The sequence below is a fragment of the Tachypleus tridentatus genome, chromosome 6 (genome assembly GCF_004210375.1).
Source record: "Tachypleus tridentatus isolate NWPU-2018 chromosome 6, ASM421037v1, whole genome shotgun sequence".
NCBI classification, from domain to species: domain Eukaryota; kingdom Metazoa; phylum Arthropoda; class Merostomata; order Xiphosura; family Limulidae; genus Tachypleus; species Tachypleus tridentatus.
Window position 1 is genome coordinate 80,697,108 of NC_134830.1, and position 19,615 is coordinate 80,716,722.

The following is a 19,615-nucleotide window of genomic DNA, read 5'->3' on the forward strand; positions in this document are numbered from 1 at the left end:
CCAACCAACCAAAGTGAATAACTATTCCCTCCCAGCTGAGTAGAACAAAAGAGACCTTTGCCATTCCTAGATATTCCCCACTATGGTTGTCAATTTGGGAAGTTCCAAAGGTAGGTCCAAGTGGGCAGTACAGTGAGGTGTAAAATGGGCTAGTGGTCTCTTTGTTAGTATATAGTATTTCTATTCTGTAGTAGTGTTGACCAACTTAATGGAGCTGGATTTTCTCTGTGGTGAGTAACTTGAACAAGATATTAAACATACAGTTTGGTTATTGCCCTATCCACTCTCTACATTTTCTATGTTCATCCTGTATTGTGCAAAAACTCAGTTGGTCATGTACTTGTTTTCACCCACCTCTGCAGCACATGAGCTTAATTTTCTTTGTTTCGTACTTCCATCCACGGAAGAGTACACTATGTATGAGATTGATAGAGTCTCTCTAGTGTTGCTCCTTTATTAAGCCCCCACTATAGAGTGTCACATTGCATGAATTTTTCCCTTCTGTTGCCTTCTCTGAAGGGAACTAATCTACATTTTCATGACTGCACCTGTCCCTCAACTATCACTGTAGAATTTTAGTTGCTGTTTGCAGATAGTCAAGTGAATTGTTTCAGAAGTTAATGTTTTCCTTGCCTGAAAATGGATTTCCAAGAGATACTTCTGTGCTTGCCTCCCTGCCCTTTCTACTCATTAGTAGTGAATGTTGTTCTTCCCTCATTAAAGAATGGATGAAGTTATTTTCAAGTGTAAATACTCATGGGGGATCTACTCTACAAGGAGGATGTGCCATCACCCTCCTATTGTTAGATTGCTATAGTTATATAGTGATTACATCTTGTACCAGCACAGTTCCCATAAAAAGTATCTGAGGTGGGAAGCAGTTCAAGGCTAATGATGTAGAAAATCTCAAAGGCAGGTGCTTAAATAATAGCTCTTGTGTACAGAGATGTATCTATTGGAAATACATTTTCATGTAAATGAGATGTTATCTGTAGGAGTATCACTAGTTTTATGAATAAGCATGTGGTTTCAGAGAATAATGATTTTTTTACTAAATTTTAGTAAAAATTTCCATTCTACCATATTTGTTTTAAGCATTCACTGATTTCTTTGAAACTGGTATCAAAAATTAATAGATGAATACATGTAACTTCATATTGCAGTGTACTTGTATAGAAAATTAATTTACAAGATTTTTAGATTTTAAACCCAGATTCATGTTCTCACTAAAACTGATATTTCTTCATGAAGAAGATGTTGTATGTAGTAAATACACTTTATTTAACTAGATTTTATGTAGAAAAATGGCTTTTTTTCTGCATTTTGTCTACTGACATACAAGAGTTAAAAAACCAACATGGATGGTACCTTTTTTTTTTGTTAACCTAGGTACATTGTGGCAAGAATAGTAAGTAGATTTGATTGTCTTTTCTAGATGCCTCGCCCCTTGGTGTGGAATCCTGTACTTGGTGAGGGGACCTCCCAAGGAATGTTCTGTTCTATCTGGTTACGTTCTCTGGGATCTAAACATCCACCCACATGTTTGCCGTGCGTGGCGACCCGTGAAGGGGAGGAGAGGATCCTGGTGGTTGAGGGGTCCAACCCTAACACACCACTTTGGCCTTGAATTCCTGTAGACGGGTGGCCTTTGGGTGGCCCCCCTTGGGTCAATCGGCTGGTCCACTTGGGCTAGAGTCAACCAAGTACCAGTGTTGGAAGTTCTCAACGGGTGTTGTGGACATTGTGCCTGATGCTGGTGTTTGGGTATAGTGCTCACGAAACCCTGGCGTTGCTGCATTGTCCTTGCATGACTTTGTAGTGCATCCCCTTGTAAGACTCCATGGTGGGTGGGGTCAGTGGGTACCGAAATTTTTTCTTTTTCCTATGGATCCTCCAAAAAATTTAAATAAAATTATCAAAAAACAATCAATGGGTAAGCGACCACATCTTGAATACTCAGAACAGCAATCTTCAACATCAGTAACACACGTACCTCATTTTCTTATATTACATTCTCTATCGGAAAAACCTTTAAGGCAAATGCCCCCTTTTTTTATTCAAAAGGGACTAGAGGGACTTGCTGGCTCTCCAAAGTCAGTAAAGAAACTTCGATCTGGTGACATATTGGTTGAAACATCCACATCCCAACACAGTGAACTCCTCTTGAATTTAAAGGCAATTGGGGATATACCTATTGAGGTTACACCCCATGCTACCTTGAATTCTTCACGAGGAGTTATTGTTGAAATGGATTTGAAGAAGATTCTCGCTGGTCTCTCCACTCAAGGAGTTTCTGCAGTGAGGCGCATCTCCACTCGCAAAGATGGAGTTACACTGCCAACAAATACCCTCGTTTTAACATTTACTTCACCACGTGCACCTGCCACCATCAAGGCAGGTTATCTCAATTGCAGGGTTCGGCCATACATACCAAACCCTCTTTGATGTTTCCAATGTCAGAGATTCAGCCACTTAAAGACATCTTGTCGTGGTTCCCTGACATGTGCTCGTTGTGTAGGCAAGGACCACGATGCCTATGACTGTGACATGAACCCACATTGCGTAAGCTGCAATGGTTCTCACCCCTCTTACTTTCATTCTTGCCCAAAATGGTTGGAGGAAAAAGAGGTGCAGAGTTTGAAAACGACACATAACATTAGTTATCCTGAGGCTCGGAAATTGCTGTCCACAACTCCATCTCGGACATATGCTGCTGCACTTCATTCCACAACTACAGTGGGAGTGCAGACAAATCTCTCTGTGCTTCCAAGAGAATTGATTTCAAAACAAATGAAAAGCCTTTTGACCTCCGTGGTTAAAAAGGTTGATGAATCGACTTCCACACCCATCTCTGTTCCTCCCATACCTTCCAACAAACCTCAAGATCCACGTCCTTCAGTTTCAAATACAGGCATATCTTCTGATACATCTTTTTCTCCCACCACAAGAGACAAAACAATTATTCGTTCGCATCCTCAGTCACTGGATTCCCCTTCCAATAACAAAAACCTGCCCACCCGACCCAGAGCAGGATCCATGGAGGTTGGTAGACCTCCTCCGACTAAAGACAGTAGAGAAAAAAGACGTGGTCGTAAACCGAAGGGTTCTCCAGCCACTTCACCTACCCGTTCTTAAAAATGGCCACCTTGATACAATGGAACTGTCGACGTTTACATTCTTATCTGGATGATATCAAAACGCTGATTCCTTCCTACCATCCTGTTTGTCTTTCTTTACAAGAAACATTTCTCAAAACTGCTGATACTGTCTCCATTCGGCAGTTTTCTCTGTACAGAAATGACAGGTTGTGTGATGGTTGAGTACATGGAGGGGTGGCACTGTTGGTTGATCAACACGTGCCCACCCTGTCTTTGTCACTCAACACACCCTTGGAGGCTGTAGCCATCCGTGTTTCCTTGGGTCATACCATCACTGTTTGTTCTCTGTACCTGTCCCCTGGAGAGATATATGATGAATCAGATCTTGATGCTCTCATTGAACAATTGCCATCTCCATTTCTCATCCTAGGGGATTTTAATGGATATCATCCCCTCTGGGGAAGTGCTATTATTGATAGGAGGGGCCGATCTGTAGAGCGGATGCTCTCTGATCACAATCTTTCTCTTTTCAATACTGGTTCTTCCACTTACTTTCATGCACCTAGTCAGTCCTTTACCGCTATTGATCTCTCAGTTTGCTCCCCTTCATTATTCTTCCATTTTTCATGGAGGGTTGACAGTAATCCACTAGGCAGTGATCATTTTCCGATCCTTTTGAGAGAGACTGGCCGTGGTCGATGCCACCCTACCTGCATGCCCACTTTCCTGTTCTTTTGTACACGAACTTGGAGTCCCTCAAGGCTGTGTATTGAGTGTTACACTCTTCAGTATAAAGATAAATGCCATCACTGAACAAATCCCTCTCACTGCGAATGGGCTGTATGTCGACGACTTTCACATCTCATGTCAGTCGTCAAACATGAGATATATTGAGCGGCAACTACAAACTGCCCTCAATTGTGTACGGAAGTGGACTCTGGCGAACGGCTTTAATTTCTCTCTCTCCAAAACTGTATGCATGCACTTTTGCCGTCGACGGGGTATTTACCCTGATCCTGAACTTCATGTCGGTGAAGTTTTGCTGCCAGTGGTCCCGGAGACCAAGTTCTTGGGGCTTATCTTTGATCATAAACTGACCTTTATACCACACTTAAAGCAGCTTGGGGTCAAATGCACAAGAGCACTGAACATCCTCCGTGTTCTTTCTTCTACCAGTTGGGGGCAGATCGCTGTTCAATGTTAAAGGTATATCGTGCTCTTATTAGATTGAAACTCGATTATGGATCAATGGTCTATGGCTCTGCCAGGCCCTCGGCCTTAAAGATGCTGGACCCCATTCATCACCAAGGACTTCGACTCTGCACTGGGGCTTTCCGTACCTCTCCAGTTCAAAGTATAGACATTGAATCTCATGAACCTTCTCTACACCTTCGCCGTTTGCAACTATCTTTACAATATACTTTGAAACTTCATTCCTTACCAAAGCATCCCACCTGGAAATGTGTTTTCTTTCCTCGGTGGGCAGTACTTTTTCAGAACAGACGATCTGTCATTGCTTAGTTTGGCCTTCGCATCTGGGTGCAATTGGATGAATTGGGTCTGTCCTTGGATAACATTGCAGATTCCACAGGTCGGCCCATCCCACCATGGCTTATTACAGCCCCAAATGTGACCTTTCTTTCAGTCACCTAAAAAGGCAGATACTCCAGATTGGAAGTACCGTCTTTTATTCAATGAATATCTTTCAAACAATCATTCAGTTCCCATTTATACAGATGGTTCCAAATCAGGTAATTCAGTGGGCTCTGCTATGGTTTGCTATGGGTCAGTAGTTGCACGCAGAATCCCTTCTACAGCTTCTGTGTTCACTGCTGAACTGTATGCCATATCTCTTGCCCTGGATCATATTGCAGCTGAGCAGTACTCCAACTGCACTATTTATACTGATTTGCTTAGTTCTATACTTGCCTTGGAATCGCTACACGTTAGCTCGCATCCTATTCTCGCTGATATTCGAAACCGACTGGCCCATTTCTCATTAGCAGGTACTTCAATCCAGTTTTTCTGGATACCAGGTCATGTTGGTATTCGCAGGAACGAGCTTGCAGACATGGCAGCTAAATATGTCTGCTTCAGCACCATCACTCCTATGCCTATTCCGTACATGGACTATGGTGTTGTCTTCAAGGCTCGGCTCCGTGCCAGCTGGCAGTCCACTTGGAGTGAGCAACGCGACAACAAACTTTTTCAAATCAAACCCAAAATTGGACTTTGGCCATCTAGCTTCCGTAAAGTTCGGAAGGAGGAAGTTGTTCTCATTAGGCTACGCATTGGTCACAGTTTTTTAACTCATCATTTTCTTTTATCTGGAACTGATGCACCAATGTGTAGTTTGTGTAACACTCAAATCACTATCAGCCACGTTTTACTTTCTTGCCTTCGTTACAATTCTCAACGACGGCAATATTTTAAACATATTTTTTCCCAGGGTCAGTCTGTAACATTGGACAGAGTTATTGGTGATGGTGACTCTGTCCAACTTGATAATGTTTTTAATTTTTTAATGGCCATTAATCTTTGTAATCTCATATAAGTGTTGCATATTTATTCATTACACCTTTTTAATTGTGGTTCCTTTTTTACAGTTTTAATATCTCTCCTTCAATTTTACAATGGACAATGGCCAGAACATTAAATAACTCGACACCAGGACTGGAAAGGCCAACTTCAGGTGACTAACTACTCTTTGAACTATCCGTCTGAACTACTCGTTAGTCGTCCTGGCGAGTTATTATTATACTTTTGCTGCATATCATTTCACACTTTTACTACTTAACTTTTTAGTACTGGCCATATTGACTCATAACCCAGAACCAGTACTGGAAAGACCAACTTCAGGTGACTGACAGTGGTATTTATACTTACCTCTTAGTCTTCCTGGCGGGTTATGATCATTACCATTCTGCTACAGGTAGTTCTTTACAACTTTGTTGACTGGATGTCAACATTGGTTTTTACGCCATTTTCTGTTTTAATTGCCGTTTTGCTTTTATCTTCAATTACTTTTACAAATTTTACTCCATTTACTTGACTTTTATCTTTTTACTGGACATTTGGCTACTCATTATTACGATTTTGCGGAGTGTCTTTTAAAACTTTTATTCTTTTACATTTTGATAATAGCTGCTATGACACATAACCTGGAACCAGGACTGGAAAGGCCAACTTCAGGTGATTGACGGTGGTTCTTGAACTTACCTGTTAGTCTTCCTGGCAGGTTATGATCATTACCATTTTGCTAGAGTAAATATTTTACAACTTTGAAGACTGGATGTCACCATTGGTTTTTACACCATTTTCTGTTTTAATTGCTGTTTTGTTTTTACCTTCATTTACTTTTACAAATTTTACTCCATTTACTTGACTTTATCTTTTTACTGGACATTTGGCTACTCATTGTTACAATTTTGCTATGTATCTTTTAAAACTTCTATTCTTTTACATTTTGATACTGGTTGCTATGACACATAACCCCGGAACCAGGACTGGAAAGACCAACTTCAGGTGACTGACGGTGGTTCTTGAACTTACCTGTTAGTCTTCCTGGCAGGCTATGATCATTACCTTTTTGCTAGAGTAAATACCTTACAACTTCTTATACTCTCCCTTCTATCTTAACATTGTAGACTAGGTGTCAAAATTGGTTTTATACTTTTTTGTTTTACCTTCATTTCCATTTATGTCTATTACTACATTTATTTATTTATTTTTTTTTTTTACATTTTTACCGAATGTCTGGTGCAGATAGCCTCACTGCTTTGTGCCATAAAACACTAAATCAATCTATCAATCAATCTAGATGCCTCGTTCACGAAGACGTCGTCATTCTCGGTCTCTTAGTTGTGAGTCCCACGCAAGCTCAGGTAGTCATCGACACAAGCGTAGACGATTATCATCAGGAAGCCATGGCCATCATCGTTATCATTACAGACATTCCAGAAGGTATTTATTTTAAATGCAATTTATTACTTTGAAAGCAAAAGTTGGGTTTATTCATTGCATTGTCAGTGATTTATAAAAATTCTGTGATATAAATTTACAGGTAGGACATGTAAATTCTAGCAGAACAACAGTACGTGCAGTTAGTAACATTCAAACTACATGATTTTTAATTTTTTTTAAATTCAAGATTTTTTAAAATCAAACAGTTTTGTGTAAGCTATTTAGGAAACAAGAAGGATTTTAATTTTAGGAATTAGACATATTTATATACATATAGAGTGCTAGTATCTACCTTAATTGAAAAAAACCTAAAAAACTAGTACATTCAGCATTCCACTGCATAAGACTTGTTTCTCTTTTTTTAACTTCTTCAGAATTAACTGTTTTTGCAAGATATCAGAACTTGTCACCCTGAAGAATATGAATTTTCCAATGAGTAATTTCATATAGGTAACCAAAGCTTGCAGCATCTTCACTAAATATTAATGTTATAGCAGCTAATTTTGCACCAATTGAGAATGTTAATTGCAAAGTAACAAAAAAAATTAGGCATTACAGTTGTATGAAGTGTAATATTTCTTTTTGGTTAAATGTAACAGTTTTTAATACTGTTTGAAAGCACTAGATTCACTTACACAATGAGCTATTCTGTTGAGAGAGAGACAATTTTTTATTGAGAAATTGAATCTCAGTTTTTTATTCAAAAGCTTAAGTGATCTGAGAAATTGTACCAAAACCAAATATATCTATCAGGACTTAAGCCAATCTACAAATGAAGATAACATCTAAGATTAACTGTATGGCAGTGTGAGAAACTTAGGGTTAATCATCTTGAACCTTAAAAGCATTATTCCACTATGATAGCTTACCTCCACTCACAGAATAGTTTTTTTTTTTTTCTCAATATGTACTGCCCTTTATATGTAAAAATGTTTGTTTGCCATTAGTTTTGATACTCCCACCTATCCTGCATCAACAGAAATGCACCACAGCTTCTAGCACAGATGTCTCCCTCTATGCAGCTTAGCCCAACTTTACTTCTTGATTGACACTCTTTGTGTTCAGATTATATTCATTCATACTTTCCTTAATGGAATTTTCAACCAGTTTTTTAACTTGTAGGAGAACTTAGTTGTTTTTTTTTTCTTCTGCTACAATTGTGCTCTGAAAGTTAAATTAGTACATGTTGACATTAAATGCCTTTTATTATAGTATGTGATTCTTTGGAGCAGCCTATTTAGACTTTTCTACTTCCACTCTTTATTGACATTTATAGCTACTACCACTGCTATTCTTCCTACAGTTAAATTTAATAATAAAAATAAATTGATTGCAGTGGCTTTGGGTCAGGAGCTGGATACAGGTTTGCTTTCAAATTAACCTCTCATGCCTTATTTAGGGATACCTGAACACGAGGACATAGATTTTGATATCCTATGCCACATAGCAACATTTAGCTAATATGTCTGTGCTTGGTCCTCTTCATCCTCCTTTCATGGAATTAATGAACCAGTATTTTAAGTTTTGTCTTCCTCTTTTCTTATAAGTGAGAAATCTTGGGCCAATAACTTATTCTTCCCCACTTTATCAGACATTGGGTTCGTGCCATTATGTTGGTAGACCAGTTATGTTCTAAGGTCCATATGCCTAGATCTCCATGTCATGTGGAAAACCATGTTGTGGCTTTCTATAGGGCTACTTTTCCTTTTTTTGACTACCTGCAGTTAAAATCTTTTCAGCCTCTTTGAGGTTCTATTCCACTATTTCTGTGATGTCTTCCTAACCTAACTTTTTTATTCATCATTCCTTCATGTCAATTTACTGATGTTAGTGGTATGTGTACTGTCGTTGGTCTTCTTATCATAATTTTCCTGTCTTAGGCTTTTTGATAAGGGGCCTACATATCGACCTTCTCTCCCATCACCTTCCCTTCCATTTCCCACCGTTTATCATTTTTTGATTGTGATTACTTCTTATGTCTTGCTCAGGCTCTTCACTGTTATGTGATTTGCACTGCTTTCTTCTGTGGTTTTTGTTCCAGTGTTCATTCATTGATACCCTTCCCTTTGTGATATTTCTCTTATTACCCTTATATATTGAATTCACCAGCTTGTTTGCCTTGCTTATTTTTCTCAGTCTTCAGCTATTATTCTATATTCCAAATCTTCTCCTATCAAATCTGTCACATTATCATGTTTCCCAGTTTCTCATATATTTGAGAATATTGTTTACCCACACATTTATTTCACATTATCTTTCTCATGTGGCCATTTTGTGCTACACTGGCTATCATCTACCTCTTATCACCATTTTGAGTTCTGCTGTTTCTCTTTAAGTGGGTAAGTTTTTTCTTATACTTTTCTTCTTTAGTCTGTACTGTATGACCATGCCAGTCAATGATGCTCACTGTTGAAATGTTCTACAAGACCAGTTAGGTCTTTTTCTTGTATTGTTTTGCATGATAAATATGTTCAATATAGAACTGTAAACTTAGGGTCTAACAGGAGTAAAGTAGAAGGAGATTGTTGTCACTCCATCTTTTGACTCTCAAATCAAATGAAAAGTCTTTTGGCCTCCATGTTTAAGCCTTTTGGTGCTGAATAACAACTTTTAATGTTTGGCCTGGTGCTGAATATATGTTTGATACTTCAACTAATTACAGTATCAGTACTAAAAGCATGATATCTCGACAATAACTCAACAAAAGTCCCTGAAATATTTAGTGATTGAACGCAATACTATTTATGTTAAATTCAATACATAAGAATAACAGGAATAAAGGAAGGTCGCCTGCTGCAATGAGCCTTGAAGTCTACTATGGTCGCCAACTGCACAGAAAGAGTTAAAGAAGTTGATTAATCAATGTCAAGACCCATTTCTGTCTCCAACATGCATTCCAGCAAATTCCAAGATCCTCTTCCTTTGGTTCTGAGAAAGGTTTTCCTTGGGTACATCTTCTCCCACCCCAAGATGCAAAATGATCATTTGTTCACGTCTTCAGTCACTAGAATCCCCTTTCAACAACAAAGACCTGCCCAATTAACCCAGGGCAGGATCCATATAGGTTTAAAGACCTCCCTTTGAATAAAGTCAATAAAGAAATGACAGGCTGTGTCATATACGAGTGCATGGAGGGGTGATACTGTTCGTTGATCATCATGTGCTCACCCTGTCTTTGCCAGTTGACACAACCTTGGAGACTGTAGCCATCCATGTTTCCTTGGGTCATACCATCACTGTTTTTCTCTCTACCTGTCTCTTGGAGAGACCTATGATCAATCAGACCTTGATACTGTCATTGAACAGTTGGTGTCTCCATTTTTAATCCTTGAGGACTTAATGGACGTCATCCCCTCTGGGAAGTGCTGATATTGATGGAAGGGGTCACTCTGTAGAGTGTATGCTCTCTTATTACAACCTTTCTATTTTTAATACTGGTTCTTCTACTTATTTTCATGCACTTAGTCAGTCCTTTACTGGTATTGATCTCTCAATTTGCTCCTCTTCATTATTCTCCCACTTTTATGAAAGTTTCACAATTAGTCAAGAGGCAGTGATCATTTTCTTGTAATTTTGAGAGAGACTGGTCATGGTCAATGCCACCCAACCCACGTGCCCTAGTAGAAACTGGATCAAGCAAACTGGCCCTCTTTTGCTGCTCTCACAAAACATAATTCTGCCATCATCTGTAAGCCATGAATAGATGACTGTGTGGCAGCAGTAACTGACTGTATTATACAAGCAGGTGCTCAATGTTTTCCTAAAACCTCAACACGTTTTCCATTATATTCTCGTCCGTGGTGGAATGCTGCCTGCCACATGGCAAGGAAGGCTCAAAAACAGGGCTGGGATACTTTTCTTAGGTGTCCCACACTCGCACTGCATCAGTTTCCAGCAGGCCTGTGGACATATACAGTGGGTAAGATTTCAAAGCCAGAAGGAATTTTGGATGAAGTTCACAACCAGCATATCTTCTACCACCAGTTCCAAAGTCATATAGGACAAGATTCGGAAGGTCAGTGGGCAATATAATTCTGTTTCCCTCTCGATCTTGCTCTCTGATGGCCAGAAAGTAGCTGATACCCGAAACATTGCCAATACTATAGGTGAAAAGTTTTGGTGGGTGTCTAGCATTTCTCCTTCTTCCTCCACCTTCATAGCCATCAAGACTTGGGCAGAGCGATAATCTCTTCCCTTTTGACTGATTATCTCTATGACTATAATTGCTTCTTTACACTGATGGAACTCAAACTGGCCCTTCATTGGTCAGACCTGATGATGTACACTATGAAAGGCTGCACCATTTATCTCCTGCTATTCTTCTGATTGTTTTTAACCAGATCTGGCAAGAGAATGTTTTTCCTGATGCCTGGCTATTGTCCTACCTTTTCTATGCCAGGGAAGAATCCCAAGATTCCTTCAAACTAACATCCTGTTGCTTTAAGGAGCTGTCTCTGTAAGACTTTAGAGGGGATGGTTGATGCTCGTCTTGTTTGGTTTCTAGAATCAAACAGTCTCCTCTCGCCCACTCAGTGTGGGTTCTGAAGACAGTCCTCCACCATGGACCACCTGACTCAACTTGAAATATCAATCAGAGAAGCATTTCTCAAACAACAACATCTTGTATCAATATTTTTCAACATTGAGAAGGCTTATGATACAACATGGAGGTATGGCATTTTGCAAGACCTCTATATATGGGTTATTTGGCGATTTGCGTATTTATTTAAAAATTTGTAATGGACAAGAAATTTCAAATTTGTGTGGGTTTGACACTTTCCCATTCTTTTCTACAGGAACTTGGAGTCCCTCAGGGCTTGTTTTGAGTGTCACACTTTTCATTATAAAGATTAATGTCATCACTCAACAACTCCCTCTTACTGTATACTCTTTGTCGACAACTTTCACATTTCATGTCAGTTGTTGAACAAAAGGTATATTGAGCAGCAGCTACAGACTTTCCTCAATTGTTTACTGAAGTGGACTGCAGCAAATGGCTTTAACTTCACTCTCTCTAAAACCATTTGCATGCACTTTTGCCACCAACAGGGTATTTATCCTGGTCCTGAACTCCGTATCAGTGAAGTTGTGCTGCCTGTGTTCCCTGAGACAAAGTTCTTGGGGCTTATCTTTCACTGTAAGCTGACCTTTATACCACACATCAATCAGCTATGGGTCAAATGTACAAGAGCACTGAACATCCTTCATGTCCTCTCTTCCACCACTTGGGGAGCGGATTGATGTTTTGTGCTAAAGATTATCGTGCTCTTATTCAATCGAAACTTGACTATGGAGCACTGGTCTATGGCTCTGCCAAGACTTCGGCCTTAAAGTTCCTGGAACCCGTTCATCATTAAGGACTTCTGCTCTGCACCAGGGCTTTCTGCACTTCCCCCATTCAGAGTTTAAACACAGAGTATCATGAACCTTCTTTGCATCTCTTCTATTTGCAACTGTTTTTACAATATGCTTTGAAACTTCATTCCTTACCAAAACATCCTATGTGGGGTTGTGTTTTCCTTCCTCTGTGGGCCATACTTTTTCAGAAGAGATGATCTTCCATTGCTCCTGTTGGCTTTTGTTTCCAGGTGCAGTTGGATGAATTGGGTTTGTCCTTGCATAACATTGCTGTTTCCACTGGTCAGCCCATCCCACTATGGTGTTTTACGTTCCCCAAATGTGACCTATCTTTCAATCATCTGAGAAAAGCAGACACTCCTGATTAGAAATACTGTTTGCTATTTGCTGAACATCTTTCAAACCATCCTTCCATTCCCGTTTATACAGATGGTTTGAAATCAGGTGACTGTGTGGGCTCTGGTATCATTTGTTGTGGTTCAGTGCTTGCACTCAGAATCCCCTCTACAGCTTCTGTGTTCACTGCTGAACTGTACACCATTTCTTTTGCCCAAGATGACATAGAAGCTAAGCAGTACTCAAGTTGCACTATTTATACTAACATGCTTAGTTTTCTACTGGATCTGAAATTGCTTCACATTAGTTTACACCCTGTTCTTGCCAATATTCAACACCAACTGGCCCATTTTTCATTAACATCTACTTCTGTCCAGTTTTTCTGTATACCAGGTCATGTTGGTATTCACAAACACTGCAACTTAATCTTTCTGTTCTGACACCATCACTGCTGTGCCTGTTTCATACATTGGACTATGGTTCTGTATTGAAGGCTTGGCTCAGTGCTAATTGGCAGTCAATTTGGAGTGAGCAATGTCAAAACAAGCTTTTCTGAATAAAACCCTCTATTGGACTTTGGCCATCTTGCTTCTGTAAGGATTGGAAAGAGGACGTTGTTCTAACTATGCTACGCATTGGTCACAGAATTTTAACTCATCGTTTTCTTTTATCTAGGACTGATGCACCAATGTGTCATCTGTGTAACACTCAGGTAAAAATAAGCTACATTTTACTGTCTTGCCATCGTTATGACTCTCAACTACAGCATAATTTTAAACATGTTTTGTCCCATGGTTTATCCGTGACATTAGTGTTATTTACGATGGTGATACTGTCCACCTTAGAAATGTCTTTAGTTTATTAAAGGCCATTAATATTTTTAATGCTGTTATTTTTAATTTATACATAAAACCTTTTTTAATATGATTCCCTATTCAGAATCAAAGGACATCTAGTTTGATTTAAAATTAGAAAATGGCCATAATGTCAAATAACTCAAAACCAAGACTAGAAAGACCAACTTTAGGTGAGTAACACTGCTGTTTGAACTATCCGTTAGTCATCCTGGCAAGTTATTATAAAAATTTTGCTACACGTTTTTTAAAACTTTTATTACTTTACTTTTCGAAAATGTGCATATCATGAAATAACTAGGACTGGAAAGGCCAAGTTCAGGTGACTAACAGTGGTTTTTTAACTTACCTGTTAGTCTTCCTGGTGAGTTATGGTAATTACAATTATACTACAGAAAGTCCTTTACAACTTGTATTACTGTGGTTTCTCTCTTTCTGATCTCTTTCAATATTTTATAGTTTAACTTTTAAGTTGACAAATGTTTGCCTCTGAATTGAGCTGCTTTGTAAATCAGTCAGTTGCATATCAAAATTATCCAAGTTAATCCACTTCAACATTTCCAAATTCATTGTGTCTAATATTACACTACACTGTCTGCATGCTTTATGAATTTTGCAGTTCCTTCGAATAATCTGAACTTATTAAATATTAAAGAAAATTGTTCAAAAGTTGAATTAATGATGCTTGAATGTATATTGTCTCATCAATTTCAAGATTTGTTGTGTTTTTTAGGTTTAGGAAATATTTAAAAGTGCCATTATAAACATCACATTTAAAAAAATTTTAATTTGATTTCAAAAGTTTTTATGTTATCAAACATAACATCAAGTGCTTTGCCAGATGTTTGCAATTTGGTGTTGAAGTCATTTAAATGTGAGGAGAAATCTGTTAAAAACATCATTCTACATATCCACATGACATCAGATAATTCTAGACAAGAAGATTTTGCTTTTGTCAAAAACCGACAAATTTCATCCAAACACTTAACAAATCATTTAAGAACAGAACCTCTACTTATCCAACAAACATTGTCTTTCATCAGTAGTTCTGTGTGCACTGAATTTGCCTCTCTCAGTACATTTTGAAATTGTCTTTTTTTTTTTTCAAAGTGTACACAGAAATAGAATTTAACTACCTTGGTTACAATTTCCATAAATTTTTCAAGCTCCTTAAGGCCAGCTTTTGCACAGAAAGCCTTCTTGTGTATAATATAATGAAAGCCAACCAGTGGATGTCTAACACATTTTGCAAATGGATTTACAAAACATGCTTCTTTACCAATCATGCTGGGTACACCATCAGTTGTCACAGAAAGTATTTTTGAAGGGTCAACCTGTTGATTGGATAATTTGTTTGCTGTTGCCTAATGTATATCAGACTCTATGGTATGTTCAGATAATGTTACAAAGTTAACCATCTCTTAACAGATTTTATCACCCCTACAGAATTGAGCAATAATGACTAGCCTAGATAGTGATGTAATGTCAATGCTTTCATCAAGACAAATGGAAAGGAATTTACATGAACCAATACTTTTGTTAGCTGTTCTGCTACGTTTGTTTCCATCTTTAATATTCTATTTTTTACTGTGTTTCTACTTAACTGGCAATTTCGTAATGCACTGAATAATTTTTTTCTTTCTCTGGAAAACTGTCAAGTAGGAAAAGAGCACATTCTAGCCATGATTTTTTAATATACTCCCCAACTCTAAGTGGTTTTTCATGTTGAGAAATAATATTTTGGAATCTCAAAACTAACAGCAGCTAAGTTGAAACTACCTGAAACAAATTTCACTGAAACGTTTGACTGAACGTTGTTGTTGCTGACTTCTTAAGAAATGTTCTTTTTGTTCTTGCTCACTCTTATCACAAAGCCATTTATGAACAGTTTCATAATGCTACTTTACAGAGGGAGTCCTGCACATCATGATTTCAGAACATAAGAACATTATGACATTCTGATAAGCTAAAAAGGGTTAATACAATTTAAAAGTATCTCGCTAATTAACATTAAATAATATAACTTACCGTAATATAACACCAGCATTGATATAAAAATAAATCAATAATTAGCTAACTGGTAAAAAATATACACATGCCACACCAAATAATATAATTTGATATAACAGTATAATTCATATATTTACTGTGAAATCATAAATGCTTATTTACCGTAAGTATCACTAAATATCCAGGATTAACTCACAAACAGCAGAAGAAGAATATAAGCAGAGTAAAATGAATACCAACAGTTTACTTCAATTTTTAATCAAATACTGATGTGTACATTGCATCTGCAAGGAATTCAAAATGTGTCATCCGATGTCCTGTGTTCCCGCAGCTGCAAAGCTAGCACCAAAAAAGTATGAGAATCTCCTGTGAACAGTTCTCACTGCTTCTAGTTTGGAAAAAAATTATTTGCTGCTGCATTTGGCAATAATGATAATCATTATGTATATTTATTTATTTATTATGGGTTAGCATTATGGTTTAAAAAATCAAGAGGTGGCACTGTATGCAGTGTGCCAGCATAATGATGTATGTATGTGTGTGTGTGTGTGTATATAAAATGTATAATAATTGGAATGTGACCATATTATTACAATATACTAGTCAACTAACACACTGCAAAAACAGGATCACTTTGTAAAGACTAAAGGTCAGTATTATATTACTGGATCTGGTAACATGAGTGCATGTGCTCCACAGCAATGCAAGCTATGTAGTATTAACAAGGCATGATGGGAAGGTCAATATAATAAATAAATTTAACTAATATAATGTTGTGAGACTAGCTACTTACACTAAACATTTGTATTTTCATGTATTTTTAGTTTCTAATTCTGTTGGATAAATGGTGTCAATAACATTATATATTTCAGAACTATTTATGCTAATTAAATCATCACTATATCTGTAAGTTAAAGTAAAAATATCTGGATTTGCCTAGTTTTCAATAAGTATATTTCCATAGCAATATAAATAAATTTGCTACACAAGTTGATAGTTAGCTCCCATTGGAACTCCTATCACTTGTTTAAAAACCTGTTTATTGAAAAATATAAAATTATTATAAATACAGAAACTTAGTATATCTTTTATGTTTTTGGAACTATATTTACTTTTTTCCAATTCTATAAAAGAATAATGATATTGTTCTCTGAATGAATTTAAAACAGAGATTAATTCTTTTAATGGTATTGTGGTATATAATGTTCTAAAATCAAAAGTTTGATTACCGTTTACCTGCTTATACTTTATTAGACATTCTAGAATGGGTTGGTTATTTCTTATTATCCAAAATATGTCTTTTATTATTAATACATTTTCTATTTTATCAAGTAAAATATCAAGTAATTTATTTAATAATATAGCTAGTTGTTTGATAATTGGTTTTACTGAATTTGAAATCTAAATTTAATTGGAAATTTATGTAATTTTGGAATGCCATAAAAAATGGCAAATGTACATAAGAATTGTGTGTAGAAGAAAGTTTATGATAAGCTTTAACAAAATTATTAATTACTGTATTTTTGCATTGCTTGACAAGTTGAAGAGTTTGTGTGTTATTAATTTTTTTTTATTATAATTAATGTGTAGAATGTTTGCAAATTATACCAATATTACAGTTAGCTTTATCAATAGGTACTATAAAATATATTTCTTACAATTCTTTAATCTGATTTTTAGATGATTAAATGATAAATCTGTATGGTATTTTTATAATTTATGTGGGATAATTTTATTTTTATTTTTTATAAGTTTTTATATAATTTCCATTCTAAAAACCATCTTGGTGGATAAGCTTTAATATAATTAAGTTCTAAATTATATTCATCAATATTTTTCAAGAGATTTTAGAATATTATTTATGTTACATTTTGTTGCTGTTTTGTATTTAGCTTCTTTTTTGATTATTTTGTGTAATATTTTGTCTTTTATAATATCTAAATTACCAGTAATAATATGTTTATTATCAACAAATAAACTATTTTTACATTCACAAGGTAAATTATTTACATCATCTACATTTAAATTATCTAACAAAATTTTATAATTGTATATTAAAGGTGAATTTTACAGAAAAAAAAATTTGCAGTCAAAAGAGCTACTCATACTGATTAATTTTGCAGGTTCACATTTTTTATAAAAAATATGTGCTGATAAATGAAACATAGAACTTGATGCAGAAAGAGCCCTTTTCGAGCGGCAATCCAAATATTTTAGTGTTTATGTTTGCCGCTAGGAAAAGTACTGAGACATAATAGTTGCTAAACAAACCACCAATGCCAGGGTGTTGAATGTAAATAAACAAGGTCAGTGCATATGGAGAAACAGAGGCGGAGTCTGTTTTGACTTTGTGTTCTGAACAGTGTCGAGTAGCGCCATATCAATTCGAACCTACTCTGAATGAACCTAGAACAGTTACTTTTGACACAGGTCTCACAAATTCTAGTGATGAGGACAGTTCCACGAGCGAACTGTGAGTGATACTGATAGCGCCCAGGCTGGTTGCGAGTCGGTCATACCTCTAGTGGACGAATGGTAAGCCTAAGTCATGACAACAAATATGGTCTGTATTATATCATTGCAATTTTAAGCATCTCAAAACCTGTCTGGTGTTTATAAATTATTGGTATCACAGACTAGGTTTTATTTGTTTATACTTTGCCGACTATGGTAACTAATACTTGGCCCTTTCACAATCACTGTACCAGGTATTTATGACTCATAACAAAATGAATTTCAATTATACATCATAATTCTGTCTATAAAATCAAACTAGATGTAGCAGTCTGAATAGTTAATTGTTCTTGAAATGTTAAATTTGAAAAATGGAATTCTTCAAACATTTCCATATTTAAAAATGATACAAAAACATCTACAGAGTGATCTACCAGCTTTTAAACTTGGAATATACTTTATTTGGGAAAGATTTGTCCACTGTCTAGACTAGGAAATCAAGGTTTCACTGACTTTCAGGTACCACAAATGCAAAACACGCTCATGAATGTGAAATGTGTATGTCTAGTTACATTCTTCAAAAACTTGTAATTTTTTAAATTACTATATTATACTAGTTATTGTTTATTGCTTTATACTGCACACATACCTTTAAGTTTGTTCTTTTCGTGATGGCAAGGGATGGCTTCAGAGGGGTGGAACCTGTATGCTGCAGGCTGAGATCAGTCCTCAGCTCTATGCGAGGAAAGATGATGTGGACAATCATGTCTACTGCCGATGGTTTTTTTTCAGTCTCAACCTACCTGGCTCAAAATCCACAGAATCCAAAACAGTGGGATCCGATACAAAACAGGAGTGTTCAAAGAGATCTTGACAAAGCTTTGCATGGTGTGAAGTAGTCCAGTTCTTCCTATTGACCATCCGCACCCACTGTCGTCACCTTGCAGGTTCCTTCTTCTTGCACGGAAATGAAAAGAAGCTTTTGCCCGATGCCGAACCGTTTTTACAACCATAAGCAATGCAGTAAACCATGTTATCATAAAACAAACATAAAGTAGCAATATCAAGACAAAAAATAGTCTCACAAAGTATGTAATCCGAGAAAAGCACTGATAGATTTACATAAAACACCAGCACTGAAAGGAACACAATGGTTGGTGCACAATGAAGCGTGTTTGGCAACTATTACGTCATAGTTGTAAAACGTCATGGAAACAGCCGAACGACCGAGAGGAACTTGAGTTCGAGGACCCACATATTTTGTTTTATTTTTTACTCAAAAACTGAAGTGTTTAAAAATATGACAACCACACAGGAATTATACCTAACCAAAGTACAATTTCTAAGGCAATTATTAAAATTTGTTGAAAATTCACCTTTAATGGACCAATTGGAACTTCATATTTATAACTGATGGTTGGTCTTAAGCTTTTTACATGGAAAAATATTATTGTTTATAGATTGATGAATAATTTTGAAATCTGTAAATAATTTAATATTTTGTGTCTAAAATTAATAATCAAACATGATGGTTTTACTTTC

At 36.7% G+C, this 19,615-nt stretch overlaps 1 protein-coding gene across 6 annotated transcripts in view; it reads left to right on the forward strand.

Annotated features, from left to right (window-relative positions):
- LOC143252904 (serine/threonine-protein kinase Doa-like) overlaps positions 1–19,615 on the forward strand; it is a 94,362-nt gene that overhangs the window by 9,089 nt on the left and 65,658 nt on the right. For all 6 annotated transcript variants that reach the window (XM_076505734.1, XM_076505737.1, XM_076505741.1 and 3 more), the window contains exon 2: positions 6,919–7,061. In XM_076505734.1, the coding sequence (XP_076361849.1) occupies positions 7,025–7,061 (37 nt within the window). In that variant the 5' untranslated portion in view covers positions 6,919–7,024. The remainder of the gene's footprint in view (positions 1–6,918; positions 7,062–19,615) is intronic.